Here is a 13883-nt window from a genome sequence, read left to right on the forward strand (position 1 = left end):
AAAGAAAAAACTAAAATGGGCGACTCAAAGAGCATAGAGGTTAGCGGTAGCGTGATGGACGGGGTCGGAGAGAAGGGTGGCGTGTTAGAATCGCCAACTAAGAAGCAACCGACGGAGTACACGGTGTACCCTATCCGTTGGCTAATGCTGTTCATCTTTGTGTTTAACTCCGCGACGAACGCGATGCAATGGATCCAGTACAGCATTATCCAGGACGCGGTGGTGAAGTACTACGGCGTTACCAGCATCATGGTCTACTGGACCTCCATGGTCTACATGATCACCTACATACCGCTTATCTTTCCCGCCAGCTGGCTACTGGATAAAGCTGTAAGTTCTATTAAAGTGATATTTTAACACAGTCTTAATTTACATAAATGCGACGCAAATATATGTGCTTCAATTCGGATTTGAACTTGTAAACTTTTAAGTATTGCGCCACCTTAAGCTAAACAATTACCTACTAAATAAAATGTTTGACGTTTAAATAATTCAGTATACAAAATAGGAAACTATTGTTATTTTTTTTATTCGATGATCAAATTTAGCGCCTTTAGCGGATTAATTAAAGAAAGGCACTGTAAGAACAGAAATATCTGTGCTAAGCTCTAGTCCCGGTATCACCCGGTTTGTTACTTTTATAGGTAATTCTAGCTTTTGCCCACGACTCCGTTCGCGTGGAATTAAAAAAGTAAACAATTAGCCTATGTGTTCCTCCAGACTATCCTCTCTCCTATTCATAGCCTAAACGGTTGAACGGATTTCAAAGAAATTTAGTATAGATGTAGAGGATAGTCTGGAAGAACACGTAGGCTACTCAATTTTATTTTTTTTAATTCCTCGCGAAAGAGTCGCAGGCGAAAGCTAGTTTATAATATTAGTAAGATTAGCAAAAGTACAACTTGAGTCAATGTCAAGTGATTAGGAAATTTTAGTATACTTGTATGAAACACCTAATATTGTTTATTGAAGTTTTAATATATAATTACAAAGGATGCTTATTTACCATACATACTTAAATCTCAGCATATAATGTACTTGACAATTATTGTCCTGCTATTTAAAACAAATTATTAAATACATTAAAATTCAACTATAAAAACAAAGGGGAAAAACCTGTCACGAGGAAAATTTTAAAGAAAAATCGCTGCATTATAGAGTTTAATAATTTCAAGGCTGGATAAATGTTATATTAAGTTAAAATCTTTGTATTTCTGGTTATTTACTAATGGAAACACACTTACACGAGCCAATGTTATTCACATTGTTTTTTTTATAACAGTTTAAGAAATGTACTTTTTTAACAAACCAAAAACGCCTCCAGGTTTCTACATAATATATACCTATATCATCAAAATATTTATCATCATGTGGTAGGTTTAACTGATTTTGCCGAGTACTGGCCTTAAATTGCTTTTACATGTTGTCAAAAGGCTTTTCATATCTTTTCATAATCTATAATGACTCGAAAACATAAGATAGAAAAGCATGTTATTTTTGATACTAAATTTTATACAAAGTAAGTTATGCGTCACGGTAATCACTTTTTAACTCATAATTTCTTAGTCAATGATATTCTGAAGTGACGTAAAGAATTGACTAACAGTTAATTAGCTAGTTAGTTAGTGCACCGTAGATTTCCACTGCCTCAACAAATGTAGAACATGGTTTTGTTTTTGTTTTCTCAAAGAAACTGACAAGGATAGATGTATTAGTAGAAATATCACAGTGGAGTTCTACGGTTAGGTTGTCACGGTAAACGGCGTGGTGTAGTGCTAATGATATGAACATCTTTACTGCACTGATAACGCTGCACGTGTCCACTGGCGGATCACATCCGACACGTCACGTTTGCAACTATCACTCGGTGTTGCTAATCCGTATAAAGCTATGTTTACACGAATGCCGAATTTCGTTTTATGTTAAAGCTTTTATTAGATTCATAAAAATCCAAAATTGCTTTGTGTTGCCACGTATGCAATTATTCTTGTAAAAATATTTTATTTTATAAGCTTTGTATCTTACTGTTGTAAATTTGATTGAAGGTATAATGAAATATAAATGGGATATTTTTTCTTCTTTTTGTTGATATTTATGTTCAAAATATGTATATGTCTGTATGATACACTCACAGTGAGCCTACACAGCTGGAGGCAGACACTTCACATGAGAGCGCTCAAAAAATTTTTCAACTACCCTCTGTTGCAGTTCAGAGGTACACGCCTTTAAATGTATTGTTTGTTCTAGTTTCTATGCGAATAACGAGTAAAATGATTTTATACATCCATTGAAGGTTTTGAATAGAAAATAATTACTATATTTTCTACAAAAAAATCAATGAAATCTTACTAATTAATATGTTCTAGATTTTTGCTTCAATATCAAGTGAAATATTTACATTTACTTATTTTAGGAAAAATATTCATTGATGAAAAAAGAACCCGTCAACCAACTTTTGTTGTATACTGTCCGCGACTTCTTTTACGCAATATTAAGATAAAAAAGTAGCCTATAATATGCTCGTCTATGTCACTTACCCTTTAGTGAAAGTCCGGTCGCAATCGACCCAGCCGTTTCGGAGATTACCCGAAACAAACGCTTGCGGACAGACAGACAGAAAATTTTAAATGCGATTTTCGTTATCTGCAAACCAAATACATCATCTTCCCAATATCTGGAATTTTTCTTTTGATATTACAAACAGACACTCCAATTTTATTACATTTATAGATAGGTGTTTCTAAGACGGAACTCGTTTTGCGACATAAATAATACAAAGGTTATATTTAAATGATAGTGAAATCATTTTGGTTCAATGTTAAAATGGTTGTATAAAAGAATAAATAAAAGAAACACGATTGTATCTCGATGCTTCCGCGCCTAGATCGTCCGGCGTCACCCATAACAATGTAAACCATAAAATATATTACACAGTTTGACGTACGTGTTTAAATTCTCGATGAATTTAGCATGAAATGCATTGAAGCATAGCAAAGCGGTGACAGTAGATTAGCTAACCGAGTTAGATGCACTAAACACGGCTCGAATCCAGCGCGACCATTGTATGAGGAGCTGCGGACACCCTCGCTTTGATTTCCATGAGAAATCGCCGGCAAGCGTTCAGTCTGTTGGTATAATTGTAAAGCGGAGGCGGAATCATTTTTAATCAGACATTCTTTTATGACTTGTAAAAGTAACTTTTATGTTTAATTCCGTCTAGTTGATGCGAAACTTATTTATGAGCATAAGACGTTGGAAATGAGAGTGTTTCAGGTAGAATTTGGGTCGTCTGGTATCAGAGGTAGATAAATTATCCATGGTCTCCAGTTTTAATTTAGGCTTTGAAAATCGCGTTTCGTTTACAACTTGATCTCTTTGCTTTTAATACCTGACGTTTGTAGTATCTCAAACAAAGAAGTGCGCGGATGTAATTTGATGCATTCTCTGTCGCCTGGCACTTTGTTCAATGCAGTCGGGAATCATTTCTCAACTTGAATATGACATTCTCAACTTTCATCTAGGGAAATAAATTGCATTCAGTTTGTTGGTATTTAAAAGAAAATGTATAGGGAACTGGTTAATACTAATCCAAATGTATATACACTTTCAGGCGTAATATTCATTAATACTTAATCGCAAAAGAATGCAAGAGCGATAAATGTTTTGATCTTTTTATGTAAATTTTGAAACGAAAGTTGACGATATATTTGCGAAACATTTTTCCTCTCAACAACCTCGTTGCTTAGAGGTCGATCCTTCACAGAGGTCGAAAAGATAAGGATTTCAAGTCTTTTGATCGATTTCCTTTGTCGTTCAGTATTTTATTACATTAGAGTAAAATGTATATATAGAAGTCGCGGTAATTCTCTTGCAGAAAAATTGCCTTGTTTTTTGCAACGATATAAACACCGCCTCTTATAATCAACTAGCTGTTCCCGTGCGGCTTCATACGCATGGAATTATGAAAATTTTATTTTATTATTTACATTTCAAAGAGAATCGGAAAAGAGAGAAAGAGAGATATCAATCTCAATAGATTTCATGTAAAATCAAATTTAGAGATTAACGTGCTAAAAATTGTTGCAATGATTCACAGTTTTTTTATATTTAAAATAGTCATAACGTTTGTATGGTAACAGCTGTTTTTAACGAGAATTCAAAACATTTTTTAAATAGAAAATACCACCTGTGTATATAATTTTAAAAACAAAACTGCTATCGTTTTTGATATAATACTTTGAAATTAGTTAGCAAAAGTATCAAAATAGTTTAATCCTGCTAATCCTAAATTGTAAAGGTAGAACTCTCTACAATATACCTCTGATTGCAAAGTTACATGGTAAAGTGCTGCAAATGAAATTAATTAATTATACGAGGCAACGACACGTGAAGTTGCCTCCACGCAGTCACTCCGAGCTCTCGCTAACTTCATTGCGCTGGAAATTTATGCGCGAATTATTTTAGAAGAATTTTACAATTCTACTTACGTTAATTTAATAATTTTAAAAGCAATTTCTATAATTCTTATCATACTTTTCGTACTAATATTATAAATGTGAAAATTTAAATGGATGGATGTTTGTTAGAGTTTGTAGCCTAAACTGCTGAACGGATCTCAATGAAATTTTGAATACATGTAGCGGTTAGTCTGGAATAACAAATAGGCTACTCGGTTTTGTTTTTTATAATACCACAGAGACGGAATCGCGGGCGAAAATTAGTGTAAAATAAGCCTACAATTTACTATTTATCGTTAAATGATTTTCTGTTTGTTCAAGTATCAACAACTCGGCCAACAAACTTTAACAAACCAGCGAAGTGAAATTAAAAATGTTTGTATTCAGCTGTTCCTGTTTGTTTGAGGTCAGTGTGTGCAGGGCTCAACAAGTTAGGAGTTGCAATTGTTTTACTAAACATTCATTTCAGAATCTCGACCCTTCAAACAATACGAAATTAATTTTACGCTTTATTGCGTCCATCAAACTTTAAATTGCGAAATTGTTCAGCAAACCTAGTTATTTCTGATATAAATTAAAAATGTATGCCTTCCCTAAGTTAGGTTGGTGTAATCTATACCTATCTATCTATACATATAATAAAATTGGAGTGTCTGTCTGTAATATCAAAAGAAAAATTCCAAGTTTCGGGAAGAAGATGTATTTGCGTTGCTGATAACGAAAATCACATTTAAAAATGTTTTGTCTGTCTGTCTGTCTGTATGTTGGCAAGCCGCGTTTGATCCGGGTAATCTCCGAAACGGCTTGAATGATTTCGATCGGACATTCACTGAAGGGTAGCTGACATAGACGGGTATATTATAGAGTACTTTTTTTATTTTTATATTGCGTGGACGAAATCGCGGGCAACAGCTAGTTACAAATACGTTAGCAACTAGAGAATTATTGCATTTGATTGCATCTTTATTAAGTTGATAACAAATCATTGTTAGTATTATGATTAATTAACACCTCTATTGTCTTTTAATTAATCTTTGCACATATTTATTATATACACATGTATATGTACTTTACTAGCTGTTCCCGTGCGACTTCATCCGCATGAAATTACATAAAGTTTTTTTAGAAATTTGCAATTCCAAATGTCAAAATTACCGTAACTATAATACCTTTTCTTCCTTGATGTTGGCAGCTCATAGCTTATGGGAAAGATCCCACATTAGCGGTTTTAACTAATTTATTTACCACTTAAGTTTAATAGCGTGAAAATATATAGCCTAAAGCGTGACACAAGTGGAGGGCTTTTTATTAAAAAAGAATTATTGAAATATATGCTGGAATTGCTGACATCTTAGGCCACAAAGATGTGTGTTTACGCTTTATTATATTAGTATAGACAATAATTAAATAATCAATACATAGTATAAAATAGTTCGCTTCCCGCTATTTGTCCCTATACTAATACTTACACGTAGATCTTTAAAACTACGCAATGGATTTTAATGCATTTTTTAATAGATAGATAGTGATTCAAGAGGAACGTTTATATGTATGTATAGCTAATTGTTTCCCACAACTTCGTCGGTCGAAATTGGCCCAACCGTTTCGGAGATTACCCGAAATAAACGTGACTTGCGGACAGACAGACAGACAAACAAATTTTTAAATGCGGTTTTCAGCAACGACGATTAATCTGGACGAAAACTGGAGTTTTTCTTTTCATATTACAGATATTCCTTTCTTATATGTATATAGTAGAGAAATATTGATAATTTTAGATGTTTCAAATGTGATAAATAAACGTATATTCGTATCAGTGTGGACACGTGAAGCGGGGGCGGTTTGCTAGTATTCAATACGTCTAAGTTCGTCTAATTGATAACCTATTGATAGAAACTGTCAGAGATTTGTAAGTAAACAAACATATTAGATGGTTGTTACGAGTACTTAGGAAAAACCGTGACGTACTCAGTTTTATGATGCCGTAATCTATTGAACTATCTTAGTACTGGACTTTTATTATATCTCACATTGTCTTTAAATTTAATGACAATAGATACTTCAGCGTTCGCTTTTAGCGTCTAAAACAGTTGTTTAGCTGTTTTTTTTTTTCGTTTTCTGCTATATGGATGTCATAAGAGTTCTTCCTAAAGTGGTCGAGAGTCCCTGATGTTCGAGATTCTGCAAGCATATACGATTGCGGGAAATAAAATTAAGAAGAAATTTAGTAGCGGAATCTTAATCGAAACCAGTATGTTTATCGGGACTTTGACAAAAGACGGTTATGAAAATCTCTGGTCTTTGTCTATAAAGTGAAACACGAGCTAACGACCTTTGATTTTCGTCAAAACAGCGAAACAACCGCTGCTCATGGACATCATAGATGAGTAGCCTACCTTCAGCCAATAGAGGAAAAGACGCACAGAACGAAGATGTTTCCCCTATGCATCCTATCCCTGCCAAAGCAATTCTTGATTGCAAATCGAAATGCTATGGAAAAACGATGGAAACCTATAAGTTAAAATAGGATTAGATCGGTCAACTATTTCCGAGTCGCAATTGAAGTAGATTGAAAATGTATCGATTTCAAACAATTGCTTGTGAGATACTCGCTTGTGGCTAACATTGGATATCGAAGTCTCCATTGTTGATGTGTTTGTATAGAGTTTGCTTACTAGTTCATCTGGACCACGTATTTAAATGAAGGCTGATTGCGTTCATACCAATAGTTTCAAATACTATACGTTACCCCAAGATCTTTACCTTATACTAGCTTTTGCCCGCAACTCCGTCCGCGTAGAATTATGATAAACAAAACTGAGTAACTTATGTGTTCTTCCAGACTATCCTTTACGTCTATGCGAAATTTAATCGAGATCCGTTCAGCCGTTTAGACAACAAAGTCTAACAAACATCCATCCATCTAAACTTTCGCATTTAAAATATTAGTAAGAAGTAAGATTAAACGAAGTCTTTTTCACTCTGTTCACGGCTTTCCAATCGCTACATCGATCAATAGACGATATTATGTTGTTTGAGGGCGTCTCCATCCCACGCCACTCAGAAAATTAAATTCCCGTTGCTATTTAAGTAATATTGTTTACGCTTATTATTGCTTTTGGGTGTTCGATGTTATTACGAGTAAATAGATGTTCTAAATGTTACCTGAAAATATTTGAGAAATTCATTTTTAGTTTGTAAACATTTGCAATAAGGATTAAATTTATTCTAACAATTATCTTAACCGTCGTTTGTTTTCCGTGTTATCACGCATCATGCTTATCTACTCATTTAGGTTTTCATTGTCAAAGCACAAGTTCAAAAACATCATTCGTCCCATTTATTCTCTTCGAAAGAACAGAGATAGAAATGTTTTCATATGGGTGTTTAAACACTGGAAGTTAACCATGAAGTTTAACCAACATGTTTACGTTACAACTGCCTAATATGTTATGCCCTTGGCTCTGTTTGCTGGTTTATAAAAATATGGCTTAAGTTGTAAGAAAAACATACGTTTGTGCGTAACAATGTTTGTGACAAAGACTAAGCGTGATATAAGGCTACAAAGAATACTGTTGAAGCGAAATGCGGTTACCCAAAAACAATTCTAACAATGGTAGTGCCCGCTTTAACATCTTAGCACCAATGGGCCTTTACGCCCGGTGTAGTACCATGACCACACAGAAGACATGCGTGAAATGGAAGCAATTCCGTGTTTCGTCTGATGAGTGTGGTGGCGGAGGCCTAATTTAAGTCCCTTTCTCTTTACCACTCTTTTCTTATGAGAGGTTGAGAAGAGGAAGTAGATTTGTCGGTGGAGGAGAAGCATAGGAAGGCTAAATATCCTCTTTATGTGCGTCTCCTCCTCCGTCGTATAAGGGTAGGCAACGCATCTGCAATTGCGGATGTCTATGGGCAGCGGTCGCTTCGCCATTTTGACGATTTCAGGTGGCCGCTTGCTCGTTTGCCACCTTATGTTATTAAAAAAAAATATTTTGCCATCCGGTTTACCGAGTCTCTAGGTGCGATCTTTGCAATTTTTAACAAACTAAATGAGAATGAAAGAAATAGTCAAAATGTTTTTATTTATCATGCTATAAAGCCTTGTAATAACAGGTTATTCTGACCTACATTTAAACATGTTTAAAAACTATATGGTTATGTTAATTTAAAAAACAATTCTAGATTGTTCTATAATGTACTAGCTTACGCCCGCGACTCTATTCGCGTGAGATTAACAAAACTGAGTAGCCTATATGTTTTTCCAGACTATCATTTACATCTATGCCAAATTACATCGAAATCTGTTCAGCCGTTTAGGCTACAAACTCTAACAAACATCCATCTAAACTTTCGCATTTATAATATTAGTAAGAGTAAGAAGTAAGATTAGTAAGAAGTAACAGAAATTAAGGTTAAGTAAGTTTTCCAAGTTACTAGGTTACAAATTAAGTAATAATGTAATCTCATATTTAATTGAATATCCTTTTTAATTTATGAGTTATAAAACTTTGTCGTATATGATGTCCATTATAGGACAATACTGTTCAGTAATGAAATCGCATACTATAATTGGTATCGAAGCTTCGCTCGAGGAAAATTGAGTTATCTTTGTTAAGGGTATTGTTATTATACGCGACTATTATTACAGTTTTTTACAAAACTAAAATTTCATTTATTTCTTCTTACTAATATTATAAACGCGAAAGTTAGATGGATGGATGTTTGTCACTATGTATCTCTTCACTCCAATCCAAAATCTCAGTGAACTTTGACACAGATGTAGGACATAGTCTGGAAGAAAACTGGCGAAGTATTTTTTCTTTTTTTATTTTTTTATTTCTCTCGGACGTTACCGCATGCGTGCTAGTAATAATATAATTGCATTTGATTGACCGTGACTAAAATCTTATCAGGCACTCAACAGAGTAAGCGCATAAACATTGTATGTTGAAAAATTATTGCATTGTTATCAATCTGTAACGTGAATTAGGACATTGTACACACGATATTGAGTACCAAAACTCCACAACAATGTTGCCACAATAAAACAGAAAGCTAGTCATGTGGATGGCTACAAAGGTAGAGGGAAACCGAAGAAAGTATGGATGGATTGAGTGAAAGAGGATATGCTTAAGAAAGGAGTGGATCCAGATACGACGACTGATGGAGATGTATGGGAGAGCAGCACATACTGTACCAACCCTCCGTAAGGTATAAGGGCAAGTTGATGATGAGTCATCACTTGCTTCAGTAAATCAAAAATGTGTTAAGTTTTTTATATGCTTTTTGGCGAATTTCTCGACTCTGAATATTGGTGACTAATTGATTTCAATTCAAATTGAAGCCGTTCAAAAGAATAGAGCTTGCCCCGACAGAAATGTAGGCGTTGTACCTTGATTGTTCCATTCAAAAAGTTCGCTTTAAAAAGAATTGTCGACGATTAATTAAAATACCTTTTAAGCGACCAACTTATGAATTGTGAATCAAAATAAGAGCTTGCGCCCTTGCAACTAAAATATCGCACAACTGTTTAGTCTCGCTGCGATTCCTATAAGCTTATATGGAGGTGCCACACTATTCGATTTTTTTTTATAACATAAGGTGGCAAACGAGCAAGCGGCCACCTGAATCCGCCAAAATGGCGAAGTGACCGCTGCCCATAGACATCCGCAATTGCAGATGCATTGCCTACCCTTATACGACGGAGGAGGAGACGCATATAAAGAGGATGTTTCCCCTTCCTATGCATCTCCACCACCGTCAAATCCACTTCCCCTTCCCATCCTCTCCTTATAAGAACAGGATGGTAAAGAGAAAGGGACTTAAATTAGGCCTCCTGCACCACACTCATCAGACGAAATACGGAATTGCTTCCATTTCACGCCTGTCTTCTGTGTGGTCGTGGTATTACACCGCGCGTGCCGGCCCTGCAGTGCTAAGATGTTAAAGCGGGCACTGCCACGGATTTTAATTTGTGCAACTAAACAGTTGAATTGACTGCGAAACAATCAACAATCACACAAAAGTTCCGCAATAGTTAAGTCATAGCGTACACTCTAGGGCTAAATATACTATTTTAAAACATTTTATTGAGCCCGCAATAAACTTAACTACTGAAAATAAAGCGAACACCCGCTTTTAATCCGTTTACACAGATTATATACAGAAATATTTTTTCAGGTCTGTGCGGAAACCTTTATGTTTTATGTAAATAATTAGGTCAGCGAAAACCTACGCGTTTCAGGCATAACACGATAAGGGCTTTAAATTGTTAAAAATGCTACCCTTTATGGTTTTGTTGTATGTAGAAACTCTTGTTTTAGTAAAAACAATATTTACGTTTATTTTTAAACTTCACACATTATAAATATTGTTGTCCAAGAGATTGACCAGCTAAAAAGCGAACATTAAAATGTTACTCCTGCTATCTTTATAACTGCTGGGCCAATTATAATAGGACTTTGATGGGATGGTAGCTGATATACGCGATAACATATTGGACTGTTTCTAATTGCATTCTAATTTCGCATTGAAAAAGTCACAGGTGACCGCTAGTTAATCCCGTAGACTAAAGCAAATGTATTATAAGAATTTAAAATAAAAACAGCGCAGTTAATAAATTCCTCGCTTGGGAATTGCGAGCTCGGGAGATACGACTACCTGGACGTTTGTACAAATGTAATTTACATTGCATTGGATAGCGTCGGCGTTGTTGAAATGGCCAACTATATTGTTCTAAATGAAAGCTGAAATTGTGTATAAAAGGGTAAAACTGAACAATGTTGCTAGCACTATCAACGCAATTTTTTAATCGTATAAAACATAAAATATGGTAATTAAATGTAGAAATAAATTTGTATAAGACTGCCACAAAACCAGTTAAGATCTTGGCTTATAGTTACTTGCGATAAAACATGAGCTTATAAAACATATAGACGAATTAAGTACCTCCATCTTTTGGGAAGTCGGTCAAAAATTAAAATGGTCTCATTAAGCCGTGTTCCATGCTTCTCTCACTCTAGTGGGAGGAGAAACTGAACAAGTTTTAATTTGAAAATTGCCTTAAGAATGAGACAATATCTTACTTAAATCCTATTCTATTTCTTGAATTTTCTTCGTTATTTTGTTTTAAAGTCGTTTGGATGTGATAATTTTAACTGCGTATGTACCATGCTGTATGTAATTCGATATAGCACTCGGTTTTCTTGATTTCGCCATGAAGTAGTAATGTAAACAACAAAAAAGTTTTTTTTTATTGTAGCTCAGTTATAATTGTATTGAATACTTGCAATAATATAATAAAGCGACAACCTTGGACCGGCAAAAAATAATTACGTGAGTCTCCATTGCATGTATAAGAACATAATGTTATCTCTTTCCTTTCAATGAGAATGAGAGAGATGAAGGTCTGTTTTTGTACATATGTTTTGTCAATGAAAACCCGCACTGTCATTTACAATGTCAGATCTACTATTCGGAGTAGATAAGTGGTCAATCTATTGTTGCATTCAGTGTTATTTTTCTAACAATAAACTCAAATACCGTGAAATATAACTCCATTACGAAGCCTAATCAATTACAATTAAATCTTTTAGGAGGTTAGCTTTTTTGTCTTTAAAATGATGTAATTCTTCGTCGACTCCATTCTTACTACATTATTTTGTTTAGAAAAATTTATGATTTTTTTTATTTCATTTTATAAGGTTGCAAACGAGCGAGCTGTCACTTGAAACCGCCGAAATGGCGTTACGACCGCTGGCCATAGACATCCGCAATTGCAGATGCGTTGCCTACCCTTAATCGACTGTGGAAGGAGACACACATAAAGAGGATGTTTGCTCATCCTATGCGTCTCCTCTACTGTCAAATCTGCTTTTCCTTCCCATCCGTTCCGCTTAAGAAAAAGGTGGAAAGGAAAAGGGACCAAAATTAGGCCTGTTTGTCATTTGTTTTAGGTCATGTAATCGTATAGAAATCGTCATCGCGCGTACTGCTTCATACATCTCTACCAGCCGTCTGATCTGAATTTACTCCTTCATATCCACTTTCATGCAATATCCATGCTACCTTCGGTCTTTCTCTGCCTTTGTACCCATCCACATTCATTAGTAGTTTCTTGTTTATGTGATCATCTATCCGTATCTGATATGCAAACAGTCTATTTAAATAGATTTTCAATTCAACAAAATTTGGAATACAATGGATTCTGATATTGTATATTTTTTTCAGGGTCTCCGCATCACGACTATCATCGGTTCGTTCGGGACTTGTTTCGGAGCATGGCTGAAGGTGTTCTCAGTGCCACAAGACATGTTCTGGCTCGGCTTCACAGGCCAAACTGTGGTAGCTGTATCGCAAGTCTTCATTCTGAATGTACCACCACGACTGGCTGCGGTGTGGTTTGGAGCAGACCAAGTGTCTTCTGCCTGCAGTATCGGTGTGTTTGGTAATCAGGTATGACAATTTACTTGGTAGCTTGTAGACAATTGGGCGAGTTCTCAACTTAGATTTGTAGTCTCGTTTTAAAATATTTAAATTCTAAATTACATGAGTGAAAATTGTAAGAGCTTTGAACAATCCGTTTTTGGGCAAAATTCTAAAAAAAAATTATACAAAATATGAAAATATTACTACAACAATTTTTAAAGCTGCATCTCTCCAGGGCTGAAGAACGAAGATAAGGAACAACTAGCTAATAACGACCCTCAGTCACAAACATAAAGTCTTAAGTCCCTTGATGAGTTTGTAAGACGAGTATTTTCCGCAAAATAAGCTTTTCTTGCGGCAATTAACGGACACAATTTGTTTGAACTTAATATGATACGTGCTTATATGTTGTTTGTTTTTGACTCCAAGCAAGAAATGTGTACATTGGTGACTTGCAGAGTGACTTCTTTGTGAAATTAATGCGTTATTTAAATTAACCTTGTTAAGGTTTACATAAACAGAATTATGATTTCCAATCTAATTGTGGCATCAAATTTCGTTTTTTTTTTATCAACTTCTACAGACTCTTGGTCCGTACTCTTTTTTGTACAGTTTGTTTACCTTTTCTTTTTCTTTTTTTATTTTTTTTTGTTGCATATACCGTATATTACTAGTGAGATCCTTTATTTTATCAAATTTCGTTAGCGTTGTAAAGTATCGAGCAATCAAAAGTTTCTATTTGATTGTAATAAATAAAGTCGGAGGTCCAAGATTGTTATCATGTTACTTTTTACTAATATTATAAATGTGAAAGTTTAGATGGATGGATGTTTGTTAGAGTTAGCCTAAAGCTGAACGGATCTCAAAAAATTTGGCACAGATGTAGAGGATAGCCTGGAAGAACTTATAGACTACTCACTTTTTTTGACCGACTTCCCAAAAGAAGGAGGTATTCAATTCGACGGTATATTTTTTTTTTTTTTTTTTTTTTTTTTT

The 13883-nt window shown here is 34.8% G+C and overlaps 1 protein-coding gene across 2 annotated transcripts in view; it reads left to right on the plus strand.

The window, feature by feature from the left end:
* The window catches only part of LOC106111792 (uncharacterized MFS-type transporter C09D4.1), a 20641-nt gene extending 7683 nt beyond the window's left edge, over positions 1-12958 (plus strand). The window contains exons 2-3 of one of the 2 annotated variants that reach the window (XM_013293943.1): positions 1-330; positions 12690-12936. In XM_013293943.1, the coding sequence (XP_013149397.1) occupies positions 16-330; positions 12690-12920 (546 nt within the window). In that variant the 5' untranslated portion in view covers positions 1-15 and the 3' untranslated portion in view covers positions 12921-12936. Of the gene's footprint in view, positions 331-12689 lie in introns of both variants that reach the window. The other variant, XM_013293942.1, reaches the window with a different exon arrangement.
* Positions 12959-13883: the final 925 nt, after the last annotated feature.

This window comes from Papilio polytes, unplaced genomic scaffold, assembly GCF_000836215.1.
Source record: "Papilio polytes unplaced genomic scaffold, Ppol_1.0 DF824146.1, whole genome shotgun sequence".
Classification (NCBI taxonomy): Eukaryota; Metazoa; Arthropoda; class Insecta; order Lepidoptera; family Papilionidae; genus Papilio; species Papilio polytes.